The following is a 12,779-nucleotide window of genomic DNA, read 5'->3' on the forward strand; positions in this document are numbered from 1 at the left end:
TAATGCTCTGGGTTGATCAACAACCACGTCTACACTTTTATTGTGAGCCGTTGCAGGAGGCTTAGGATTTGAGACACAGATGTAGAAGGACTTTCAGGAGATTCTACTTTTCTCATCTCAAATCATTTTAACCCGCTGAAGTCTCTCTGCTCCGTGATGTGGCCGAACATCTTCCTGACCACGTGCTCAGGTGACGGTGGCTCGGATGCGGTCGGCATTACACGCGGCAATAAAACGGAGTGTTTTTTCGAGGCTCTTGGCAACGTCTCGTTAAAAGACGCCGTGTTCGGCGGTAATCTGACCTCACGGGGGGTCTGTGTGTCTTCCCAGCCTGTGACCGATGCAGAGAAGCACTCGGCCTCCACAGTGGTGCACCAGGCCTGGTCAGGAGACGAGGTGAAAAGGCCAGACGGCGGGTCGAACAGCAGGGCCAAGATGGAGTCGGGCTCCAAGTATAGCCGCCGGAACCCCTCCGACGTCTCTGACGAGTCCGACAAGGGCAGCTCGGGGAGGAAGACCCCCTCCGTGTCCCACACGGGCTCCTGGAGGAGGGGCATGAGCACTCAGGTGGGGGTGACCTGCCCCCGGACTAAAAGCACCAGTAGCGCCGGCTCCACGAGCTCCAGTGGCCTCAGGACCCACAGTTCAGGTAACACAGATGTCACATTATACATTTACTTATCCTCCTATGATATAAATACCAGCTCCTTAAAAAGCTGGCGGTTTCATACGTGTGAAATCATGGAGCTGATGTCTCGTACCGTGTGTCCCGCAGGAAAGACGGACGACGTCAAGGTGTCAGAGAAGGGTCATCTCTCTCCTCGCGCCAACGGCCTTCACCGCTCGCCCTCCGACGTGGGACGCAGCAGCGGCGACGAGGCGAAGAAACCGGCGATCCCCGCCGGCCGCACATCGACGACGAGCGTCCTCACGCACGCCGTTTCAGACCCCCACTCCCAGACGCACACGCTCGCCTCGCACAGCTCGCACACCTCGCGCACCCCGACCAGCACCTTCGGCTTTAAGAAGCAGGGCCACGGGATGGTCACCATGGTTACTGCCAGCGGCGCCACCATCACTAGTGGCTCCGCCACCCTGGGCAAGATGCCCAAATCTGGGGCGCACGCGCTCGCGGGAGGGTCCAAGGCCGGCGGGCAGGACGGCGCCTCGATGCTGGGTCACCACGACGACGGCTTCCTCCCCATGAGCGCCCGCTCCACGCTGCAGTACCGCAGCCTGCCGAGGCCCAGCCGCTCGGGGGCGGCCGCCCGCAGCGGAAACCGCTCCTCCACCAGCAGCATCGAGGCCGCCGTGCTCTCCGTCACGACGCACGGGAAAAGCTCAATCGGCGTGACCAAGGCCGGCGGCGCGGGGGGGCTGCTGGCCAATCAGACGGACCGGGAGAAGGGCGTGTCCGAGATCGACAACCTCAGGAGCGGAGGAGTCGGGATGCAGAGTGCAGGAGCGCCGACCGTTCCCCTGACTGGAAGACAACAGGTTTCTTCACCCACACTGCGCAGGTGAGCGCACGCACGCACGCACACACACACATTGTCAGTGATCCTGCTGACATCATGGTGGCTAACTAATGAGCCATTCTGAGTGGGGCCTTCTTGTATGGGCTTGAATTTACCCACATAAAGCACAAACACAAAGAGAGAGAGCGAGAGAACGACATTTGAAGAGTTCGTAATCATGTGGTCACATCAAAATGATAAACAGTGGTGAGGGATGAACACACGCGTGGGCTTGTTTCACACACAGACACACTCACACACTCAGTGAGGTTAAATCAGGCCATTGTGAAGAGCAGGCTGTGAGCCGGGCGGATCAGCTGCCAAGCCTCAGCCTTTGCCGGTGCAGGGGGGGGGAGGGGGGGGTCGGGTGTGGTGCTGGGTAATGGGAGCTGAGTCTTACCTCAGCGCTCTGCCCTCATTAATGTGAGGGAGCGATAGCTCTTCAAAGAGGCTGTGTGCCTCCATCATCGCCCACCGCGACTCCAGTCATCACAGCCTGCCATTTATCTATTTATCTCTAACCCAGGATTAGTAGAGAACCAGGAGAGAGTTGTGTGTGTGTGTGTGTGTTGTGTGTGTGTGTGTGTGTGTGTGTGTGTTGTGTGTGTGGTTGTGGTTGTCTCTGTGTGTGCGTTGGCCCCGACTCTGTTCTGAGCACTCACTCTACCTCTCCCGGCTGCAAAGTATAGAATACGACTGGTGTTTTGGGACCTTCAGGGTGGCACGCACTCATCCAGCGTCCTTCTCTGCGTCTTTGATCCAGAACAGCCATGAATATTTACAGGAAATGTGTGTTGTTTAATTTGCTGTTAATATTCATAATCCCATGAGGACGAATACTCGTGTTTTTTTTTACAACCTCGTGACCTTTCTTCTTGCTGGAGCATGCGTTTTCAATTTACTTAAGTACATAAAAAAAGATAGCTTCGAGCAGCTTCCACACCCACCGTACACCTTTATTGAAAAGCAATGTAGAATAATTAAGCATTAAAAGATGTTATTATGTACAAAACATGTAGATGTTGACACTAATGACTTCACTTTTTCCAGCATCATATTCTCTATTAAGTTGGCATGGTCCGCCCTTCGTTAATCGATGATGTGATTTGTGGAAATTCATAGGAAGGAAATGAGGAAATGACATCCTGCCCTTTTAATACTTTAATAGTCCCAGTTCTCATCCTTCCTCCCATCCCTGGTTTTCCACAGACTGTTTGGTGGGAAGCCGTGTAAACAGGCTCCGGTCACCACGACTGAGAACATGAAGAACTCCACTGTTATCTTCAACCCCCACGCCACCATGAACCACGTGGGCACGGTGCCGGAGTCGCCCGACGGAGGGCCGGCCGGCGTGGACAGCGAGACCAGCAGCCCCCTGTTCGGTGGCAGAGTGCAGGGCCTCGGGATGGGCACGCTGGGCAGCGAGCAGGTGAGCAACCACTTCTAAACGCGTCGTGGAGACGCCGGATCGATCTGGAGGTGATGAGAGCGGAGATGACAGAATCACCCTCGAGCTGTGATTTTACGCGGTAAAAATAATACGGTCTTGTATGATAAAGGTTCAGCGCAAACGTTGTCGAGGAGGGTTTGTTTTGTTTGGCTTTTAGATTCACGAGTTTTTAAAATGACCGAAGTGAGGGTTTATCCTTTGAACCGAGTCACGAGAGCAGCTACTTATTCATTAGTTACGCTGTTATTTTTAGCGCTACACACTCTCCAACTGCCCACCACCCATTGCTCACCGTCAAAGTAGGGGGGGAGCGTTCCCTCTTTCCTTTTTTTACTTATTTTGGAGTTGCATTTGAGTCATTTTTAGCCGTGTTGGTGGCGGCAAATGTTTTTGTGTCCTCTTTGTGAAGAATTGTAATAACTTACGTGATGATTTAAAGCGGCGACTATCACTATTCTTTGTATAAAACATGGACAAATCGGCAAAGTGTCCTGAGAATTATCATACAGTGTCTCTAACCGTGTTTTTAAAGGGTCAGTTTACCCCAAAATCTCAAATACATTGTTCCCCATAACCTGTACTGCTGTTAATCAATCTCAATAGATCTGGTATGAGTTGAATGGTTTTGGAGGTATCGCTTTCTTCTGAGCACAACGAGGGTGTGTGGATAATCTTGAGTGACCGGGTCAGGATTTCTGGCAAGAAACATTCCTCTCAAGTTTTTCAAATGTATTCTTTGCTTTGCGCACCACAAGCCGAGCGCCACTTAGTCCCATTACACCGGAGCGAGGGCAGACATCTGTACAGCCGATGCACCCAAAGCTAAATACTACAGGTAACTTTAGCGCTAGAGTCGCTTAAACACTTTTTTGTTTGTGGTCAGCTGTTCCACCAGAAGGTTAAGTTTGGGTTTTGTTTTCTAAATGAATATTTACCTTTGAGTTTAGAGTTGTGTGTTGAAGGAGCTGATGACAGGGCTTTGGCGGAGACACACAGATGATTTAGTTCTCAGCTGACTTTAAGTGCTAATAAGTGTGTTCAGTGGCGGTGGAGACGAGCAGAGACGGTATTTGTTTGGCTCACTGTCGGCTACATATTACAACAGAGCGGCGAAGCCTGAGCACGCTCAGTCATGAACTCGGCTTCACCTTCTGCTGATTCATAGCGCTTCATCAGAAGTCTGTCTCAATCATGAAGTGACTCACAGGGCATTGTTTCTAAGCAGCAGTCGCGTCTTGACAAACGATAATCTGAGGTTCAAAAGTTTATATAGTCGGTGACCTTTAAGCAAAAGTCAAATAAAAGTGAAAATGCATCAGAGAAACTGAGGAAAGCCGGATCGGAAGAGTTGCTTATTGGATTTATGTTTGTTGTTTTCGTTGCATCTTTTTGTTGCTAGAATACACAGACTTCCACTGATGTTTAAAACATCCCCCCCCCCCCCCCACAGGCCTCCAGTCCCGGCTCGGTCTACTCCTCCACCGGCCCCTCCAACAGCCTGACGTGGGGCACCACCTTCAGCAGCTCCTCGGCCCAGAGCAGGGAGAGCACGCTGGGCGGGCACGGCGGAGCGGGCAGCATGGGGTACCCCTCCGTCAGCAGCATGCACACCAGCAGCGAGTCCATCGACATGAGCCTGGGCAGCGCCGCCCACAGGGAGGACACCCTGTCCGCTCTGGGACGCGCCGGCAGCGCCAAGACCGGCATGTCTGAGAGGTGAGGACACGCGAAAGTGGGGCTGTCCCATTTCTTTTCAAACCTGGTTTCCTTTTTCCGATATAAAACATTTATATTTAAGTCTGTCATCCAGGGTAGCATCTTGCCTTCATCAGTGGTTACTTACTGATATAAATGCTCTATTGCTTCTCTTAGAAGGGTTTCTTTAATACTTCTAAGTCATTTCTGAATATTATTAGCAACTTTGCGGTGATCAGTTTTTAAAACATAGTCTTTTGTAATAATTAGCTTCACCAATCAGCTAAAACATAAAAGTGCTGCTCATGAATGCATATGTGATTATAATTATATGATGCTTTGAAAAAGTCATTCTGCTAAAAACGTGTCCTAATGTACTTTTGTATTACTTTAATACAAATGAACTTGTTTGTGCTATATTTTGAATGCGTTTCACTTGTACGGGATATTTTTACTTAAATACAACTTGCAACGTTGACCATTTTGAAATCCTGGCCAGTTCTGACATTAATTACTTTGAACATATCCAGAGCGTAGACGGTGCCGCTTCTCGTCCGTCGTCCCGTCGGCGCTCCAGTACAGAAACCAAACCCCGCGGCGTCCTCAGTCGATTACAGTCATTGTGGTCATTGCAGCGGATTCCGTCCTGACAGGTTGACCGTGTAATGTGACAGGAATGTCCAAAAGCCTTTATAATAATAGCATTAGTGGAAGGTTTGAGGCGGTGACATCACCGTTCCCCACCGAGCTTTCTTGTTAAATCGTCATTAAATCTCGCCGTTGATCTATGTTCCCGAAGGGTTTTTCTTTCCTCTCTAAAAACGTTCTCTCTCTGTGTCTGTTGTGCGTTCTCCCTCCTGTCTTCCATCAGTCCCCTCTCCTCCCCGTCTGCTAGCCCTTTATTCAGCCGAAACACGCTGCCTCGGAAGCAGGACAGGTAAACGTGCCTGTGTGCGGTGTTCGGCTTCTGGTGAAACAGCAGGGGGGGGGGGTTCCTCCGAAACCACCACCTGCTGCCACAGAGAGAACCCCAGAGAACCACAGAGAAACAAGTCCTTTGTGATGTAGTTGTGTTTTGTGTGCGTGTTGTTGTTGTTTACGTGGAGATTAGAGCTCTGTGTGGTAGCTCGTGGTGATTTTGAGGACCTCTAGTTCCTGTGTGAATGGACGTGTACATGTGGGGTCGTCTGTGTGGATGTCGGCTCCTTCACTGGTTTTGTTTTCGTGGTCCGTGTTCGCTCACTGCCGCCTTGTGGCAGAGTTTGTTGGTGCACATTTACCCGACAGCATGGGCGCGGGATGTTTTTACTGGTTTAGCGCTGCAACAATTTCTATCTTAAGGTTTTGCTTTCTCCTGAACCCTGAGAGATTGAAATACTTTTGTCTTTCATTCAGTTTTTCCATTTAAAAAAGGACTTGGCAAGATGGAGATTTTTTTTTGTCGTAGTGCATAGGTTTTGATATTTACTCGTGTCGTTATGAACAATATCTTTGCAGGTTAAAAATAGTATGAAGGAGTGTTTAAGAGATGTAGACGTATGTTTCCTTGCCTCCTTTGCTTTCCCCCTCTAAAGTGTTTCTCTCCCACAGCGGGCCACACTGTGGTAGAAACACTCTGCCTAAGAAAGGACTCAGGTACTGACCTCACCTCCTGCTGGGAGGTGTTGCGCTTTTTACTCACTGGTTCGCCAAATTGTCTTCTTCCTTGTCTTTTTGTTTCTGCGTCTACATTCACTCTGAGGCCGGCGCTCACACCTCTTTTGTTCGGCACTTGTGTTGTTGTGTCGCGCTTCCGTGACGAGGCCCGTCACGTTGTCGTGGTCTAGAGCTTGACCTGTGTTGTGCTGTAGCGGGCCTGATTTTGGGGGTCAAATATTCTTTGGCTTCTTTTCTGCTCCCCCCCCCCTCTAGTCTCTATTGCTCTCAGCTGAGAATCAGTCTTATGTTCATGGTGTTGTAATTTCTTGTTTTCGGAATTCTGATCCATCCTGTTTGATCCTGGCTACTAATCTGACTGCTTAAGACCCTCCTCCCCTCTTCTGATTGTAAAAAGTCAGAACAATCTGAATCCAGATCATCTTGTTCTGTCACAAAATCCAAACGTTGTTGTGTTCCCGCTTCCACTTTAATCTTCTCTTCGACTTCCTGTAGGTATGGCCCGTCCCCACAGCTGCGAAGCCACGAGGAGTCCCGTGATTGGCTGCGCTCCCACTCCACCAGCGGGCTGCAGGAATCAGTCAGTAACTCCCCGTTCTCCCCCAGCTCCAGCCTCACCTCCCCCTCCGGCACCCGCTTCAACTTCGGACAGCTCGGTACGGCAAAACCTCCAGCGCTCCTTTCACTTTAATCACAATCGCATTTGTTCTGTTAGTTGAGAAGGTGTCACATCTCAAGCTGCCGACAATGAGGAGGGGATTCAGCTTCTGTTTGGTTATTCTAAATATGACCAGTGGATGGTCAGAAAGTTGCCTCTCAAATGTGAGCACTGCTTTTCTCTGTTTCATAGCCTTGTAAACTCGTTTTTGGACAAAACCACCAATAAGGAGGCGTTTCTTTGGACTTTTGGAAATTCGAACCAACGTTTTCTCACATTTTATAGACTAAACGAAAGATACAAACACATAAAACTTCCTTGCTCGACATATAATTAATTATATATGTATGTATATATATTCCCACAGCATCCAGCCCCACCTCTGCAGCTCAGATCAACCTCACCGGTCTTCGCAACAACAGCCTGACCAATCAGGAAGTCTCCTTTGACCCTTGCACCGACAACCGACTGAGAAACTCCTGCATGTCGCTTGACGAGAAGACTCGCACCATGAGCAGATCGGGCTCCTTCAGAGACGGCTTTGAGGAAGGTAAGAGGACACATGAGGAAGATGGAGACGAGTGGGCTTGATATCCACCATTGGGGGGGTGATCTGTAATTAAAATGTAATCCTGCACAGCGCCGTCTCTCTGTGACTCTGAAGCCTCGCCTTCCTTAATGCACACCCCCCCGTGCCAAAATAATAATTATTCCATTTGTTTAGAGGATATTAGGACGGATTACAACCGCTCCTCGGAAGAAAAGCCCTCCATCCCCATAGAAATCCATAATCAGCTTTGGTGCGGCTTTGTTTTTTTTTCATAAGCTTGTTTATTGGGAAAAGTGCCCAGTCGCGCTTTTCCCACCAGCAGGCAGAGCCGAGGTGGAAACACAGCGCCTTGATTCAGAGGAACAAACCGCCACTGGGAGTGAGGTGTTGTGTTGAACATGGTTTCCTTAATGAAAACGTTTCAGCCTTAAACACTTTAATAATGTGACACAGCCTCAGTTGGTTGTAAATGTCAGTTAACTGCAGTATAAACAATAAACGCAGCCACGAGACATAATTTGCAATTAATTAAAATGCACCCGGCTCTTTTTTTCATCATAATTCAGAATTTCAAGGTTGTCCAAAGATGTTCTGGGAGAGGTAATTTGGTAACTGAGGTTAAACGTTAAGCCACAGATTCATAGAGTGAAGGGGAGACGGATCAATACAGAGGAAAGAGCGACGTGAGAGACGGACAAAGAGCCGGAGAGCAAATCCAGTGGCGCTGAAACTGGTTTTCGTAAATGCGCCTCGGGGGAATCAGCTGGGTGCATGTGCTTGAACCTTGAACGCTTAGTTTTCTTCACAAGGTTCTGAAAAAAGCTACAGAGACACTTAAAACTCTGTTATTTTACAAGCATGCAAGATAATATGAGATCTGATCGTCGTGGAGTTAGCGAATCCTCGTCTCGACTGGTAGTTCGTTTCCGCCTGAGTCGTGATCGGAAGTTGTCAGCTGCGTGGAAGCTGAGGAAGTCTAGAGCAGAGATCGAGTTTATCAGGTTCTTATTGTACTGCAGGCCCATGTTGATTTGTGTACCTTGGCAACATTTTTCTTGTTCACCATTTCATTCTTCATTCGTCAGCTTAGTTTGTGGTCATGAAATAAAACTGCCATATGTTCAATTTTTTCATGTTTTCAGCCTTTATAATTATTTAACATATTTTAACAATTTATATTGGTACAATTATTTGGTTTGGTAATCTTGACAATTTATTTCGTATTTGGTTTTGATTTTTATACTTTAATTGTGAAGCAACAGCAGTCCAGCGACATGTTTGTTACCCAAAATTTTTTTCTCATTTAACCACATCGTGAACTGAGAGCAAAAAATAAAGAACAAGTTACCATCACCCCGACAATGATTCTTTCCTAATGGAACACCTAACTGAAACAAAGTTTATTTCAGGGATTAGAACCCAGTTGAGAGCTTGCTTGTGAAGATGCAGTAACAGCTCGTTTTGCATTCCGAATCAGCTTTGTCAGCCGGTAAGGCGAGTTATGTCTTTGGTTTTTCGACGCTGAGCAACGTTTGGTCGTGTATGGGCCACGTGGGGTCACGACGCTGGCCCGGTAGTTTTACCGATGTTGCCTGCACACGGTGGGTTCGTTCTCCGCAAGGGTCGCGACCAGTTTACCAGGGTAGCTTAAATTCGAGAGTAGGACGTCAAAAGCGGAGAAATGGAGCAGTGGGACAGCAGGCACAGAGGATCCAGTGCGAATATCTTCCGAGGGATGACCTCCAAACCGGAGCATGGGACAGACATGGATGAGACGAGAGAGCGATTCCTGAGGTCCACGCTTCGCGGGGACCTTCCTGATTTTGTACGCTGGCATGTGTTCGTTACCGCGTCCGCTGGCATTCCGCCCGGCCCCTTCACGCTCTTCCTCACCTGATGCCTTACACGATTCTGTCTACCTCAATTCGAGATTCGATCTGACAATGCGAGATTTATGTTTTTTTCCCATTGGTGTATGTTATTACCATTTCAGAGTTTGTTATATTAAACTCTTATAATAAAATCAAATTAATGTAGTCAAATCACTATAGTCAGTCAATATAATCAATCTTAAACTCAACATTAACCAGTGAACCATGAGACTCCGGAAAATCCCGGTGAATGTTCTGAGAGTATACACGTTGAAGTAACTCTGGACGCCTCCTATGGTTACTGGTTTCCTTCCGTGCTATGTTGCACATTGCTTGTATGATATCTGCCGTCGAGACGTCGCCTGTATTTTCATCGCGCATCACTTCCGAGATGTTTGTATTTTGGTCTGCGGATGGCCAAACGCGCGTGTTTTTGCAGCGCCGACGAGACGGGCGTGTTGTCTTCGGGGTAATCCGCATTGGATAGTTTGATCTGAGGGTTTGGTTCGTTTTAGAAAAATGGGTGTGGAGCATATTAATTCTAAATAAAGCATCGAGTGCAGAATGATTATAATGTCAGTATGCGTAAAACTTTGAAAGAATAAGCTCTTCAAAAATCATCCTCATAACCTATAATCCATGTTATTCAATTATCCAGCTAATTAACATCTTAATTGGAACCCGTTTCAATGAATCCGCCTCAAACTGATTCAAAGGGGCGGATACCGATCTAGTTTCCGAAATAACCAGCGGAGCCCTTTTGCGCGTGACAGATGATAACTACAGCAGCCAACGAACTGGAAAATAACAGCAAGTACCTCTTTCTATCTGCGAGCGTGACGACCGCAACATGTGAGATTATAGGCAATTTTACAGAGACATCCCTACAATTGCAGTCTGACCCCTCTGAACATGATTGTTATGAGGGATTGTTAGATGCATTTATGTGTAAGTGATCATGCCTCGCAGAATTGCAAGTCCATACCTTCCTTGCAGCATTGTGTTTGGAAGCAAGTCATTGATGTGAATCTTGTCATGAGGAATCTCTTGATCGACACATCTGCACTTGTGCGAGAAGTTTGCGTGACTGAAGCTTTGTCGTATAAATATTCTCGTTGGAGTGGCTAGTTTGAAATGTGGATACGGATCTTTGATCTCGAAGATCCTCCGCTGAGAGAGAATCAAATATTTCACATCTTTCAGGGTTCTAAGGAGCTGCCGCTACCGTAGTGCATTCAAGCCTAGTTTGATGTCGTGTCGGGCTTCCGCTTATTGGAACCGAAAGCCGATGTCTATCGTGAAATCCGCGTACCGAACAGGCTTGAGGCTACGTGCTGTCTGCAGCCTGTGGCTTTGCCGTACGTGCCGGTCAACCCGGGCTTTGTCAGGGCGTGTCCGATACCTCTCTTCCGCGGTCTGTGTGACGAGACAGAGCTTTTTCAATGATCCAGCTGGCAGTAGGACAGGATCCCCCAACGCAGGAAACCCTTCCTTTGTCGCCGCCTGTGTACCGCACTGTTCATTCTGCGGCCTCGGACGCTGCCATGCGTCATGCCTTTTCTGGCTGTGGACTGGCCCCCAGGGTTTCCCGAGTGGATTAGGACTCCGCAACCGCCGGTCAGAATCGACGCCACAGATTAGCGCAGCTTCTAGGACCTTACTCTTGCATAACCTAGCCCCTTCTTTTCTCGCATGGTCATACGCTCTGAACTTTAGGCTCTCGTTGATATGACTCGAACTGACCTGTCGCAGGGTTCGTTCGGAAGAGTTTGGCCTTTGGCGTCTGACCTTTCCTCCTGGACGCAGTCGCTGGCCGTGTTCAATCCTCGGGGGGTGACGTTCCGGTCGGCCGTCAACTCTCGTCCCTGCTGAAAACTCATTCACCCCGCTTCATAGTAGACTTGAAACTTGCGTGAGCTATCAGAATCAAAAAGCCAACTGTGGAAATCGGGCAAGCATCTCCGTGGCGCTCCGTTGCTGTCTGTGGCTCTGACTGTTTGCCCGCTTTTTGGCGTGATGCTTTCGGGTCGGTGTTTGTTGGATGCGTGGCTGTCTATTAGCAGCGGTGCTGCAGGAGTGACTGCGGGACCATGTTGCAGTCTGTCTCAGCAGCAGCCTACAACCAGCCGGGGAACCAAGTGAGAACGAGACGCAAGGCTGCCTCACGTTCGGGAGAGTAGGACATGAGAGTGACTGAGGGAATGAGCGAGGCAGAGTGGGTGGCTTTGGGTGAGTTTTGGCTCAGTGTGAATGCTGCTCGCGCGAGTTGTGGTTCCGCCTGGTCACCATTCGCGCCGCAGCGTTCTGTGTCGTCCGGGGAGCAGGCGACACACAGTCTCTGTGAGCGAGGGGGTTGGGATACAGACCCCGGAAGCCATCAAGTGAAGGAGAAGAAAGTTCAAAGTCGGAAGGGGGCTTTTTGGGAACTTTAGCCGGTGCTAGGCGACGGATGAGCTGTGTTGCTTCCCCGTGGACCTGATCACGGCCCTGCTGTCCAGTTGATTCGGTCGCCTGTCCGCCCAGGAGCCTGAGGTTGCGCAGTGAACGTGCTGTTGAGGGTCCCCGGACTTGCACCATTTGTCATTTCAGCGTCCGTTCGGGTCGGACGTGCTGAAGTTTTGTTCAGTGCGCGGTCTAGCTGTCCAGTCTTTGCGATCGATTGTCTGGGCTCCGCGCTGGGCGTGACTAGGGTTGCATTCCGCACGTACGGGGCAAGTAATCGAGAGGTTTCAGCTTGGTGTATCTAAGCGGTAAAGCTCGTTCGAGTTGCTTTAATGCCATATCCGTTCTAATCGGGGTTCAAAGCTACTGGTTGTGCGACTGCGCTTTCGACTCTTCTTATCTAGAGCTGTATTTTGTTCGTCTCTCCCCTGTTGCCGAAATGGACCATGTTAGTTACGGCTGTGTAGCTTGTGTCAGTTAGTGTGTGTGTCGGCACGGCTGGATGAGCCTGTGTTAAATGGTGTGAAATTGGTTGGTTACTGTGTTTAGGTTTTTCGTAACTTGGTTCTGGGCTTGTGGTGGTTGGAAAGGGAATTTTTAATTTTGTGTTGTGTATGTGGTGAAAACTTTGGGGTTGTTTGGGTTTTTTTTTGGACTTCGGGCCCGGTGGCATTTACTCGGCGCGTTCTGCACCGCCGGCTTATCTGGAGTGTGTGGATTTGGAATTATTCTAGTTTATGGTTGGAAGTGCTTTACACGCTTTCATCAACCTTTAGTGCCGTTGAATGGGAGGTTGATAGGGCGACGTAATCAGGCTCATTTGGTACGTTTATACTTCTTTATTGCTTTTATGATACACAACCGTCTTTTTAAACAACCTCCCAAAAAATGAAAATAAAAATCAACAAATGTGAATTTGTCACTATAACACTGTTGAACT

At 48.9% G+C, this 12,779-nt stretch overlaps 1 protein-coding gene across 1 annotated transcript in view; it reads left to right on the forward strand.

Moving 5' to 3' along the window:
• The window catches only part of nav2a (neuron navigator 2a), a 100,164-nt gene that overhangs the window by 84,869 nt on the left and 2,516 nt on the right, over window positions 1-12,779 (forward strand). Inside the window, exons 13-20 of the mRNA XM_056413684.1 lie at window positions 331-649; window positions 776-1,520; window positions 2,727-2,946; window positions 4,418-4,683; window positions 5,534-5,599; window positions 6,253-6,297; window positions 6,814-6,974; window positions 7,344-7,526. Coding sequence (XP_056269659.1) covers window positions 331-649; window positions 776-1,520; window positions 2,727-2,946; window positions 4,418-4,683; window positions 5,534-5,599; window positions 6,253-6,297; window positions 6,814-6,974; window positions 7,344-7,526 — 2,005 coding nt within the window. The remainder of the gene's footprint in view (window positions 1-330; window positions 650-775; window positions 1,521-2,726; window positions 2,947-4,417; window positions 4,684-5,533; window positions 5,600-6,252; window positions 6,298-6,813; window positions 6,975-7,343; window positions 7,527-12,779) is intronic.

This window comes from Pseudoliparis swirei, chromosome 4, assembly GCF_029220125.1.
Source record: "Pseudoliparis swirei isolate HS2019 ecotype Mariana Trench chromosome 4, NWPU_hadal_v1, whole genome shotgun sequence".
Classification (NCBI taxonomy): domain Eukaryota; kingdom Metazoa; phylum Chordata; class Actinopteri; order Perciformes; family Liparidae; genus Pseudoliparis; species Pseudoliparis swirei.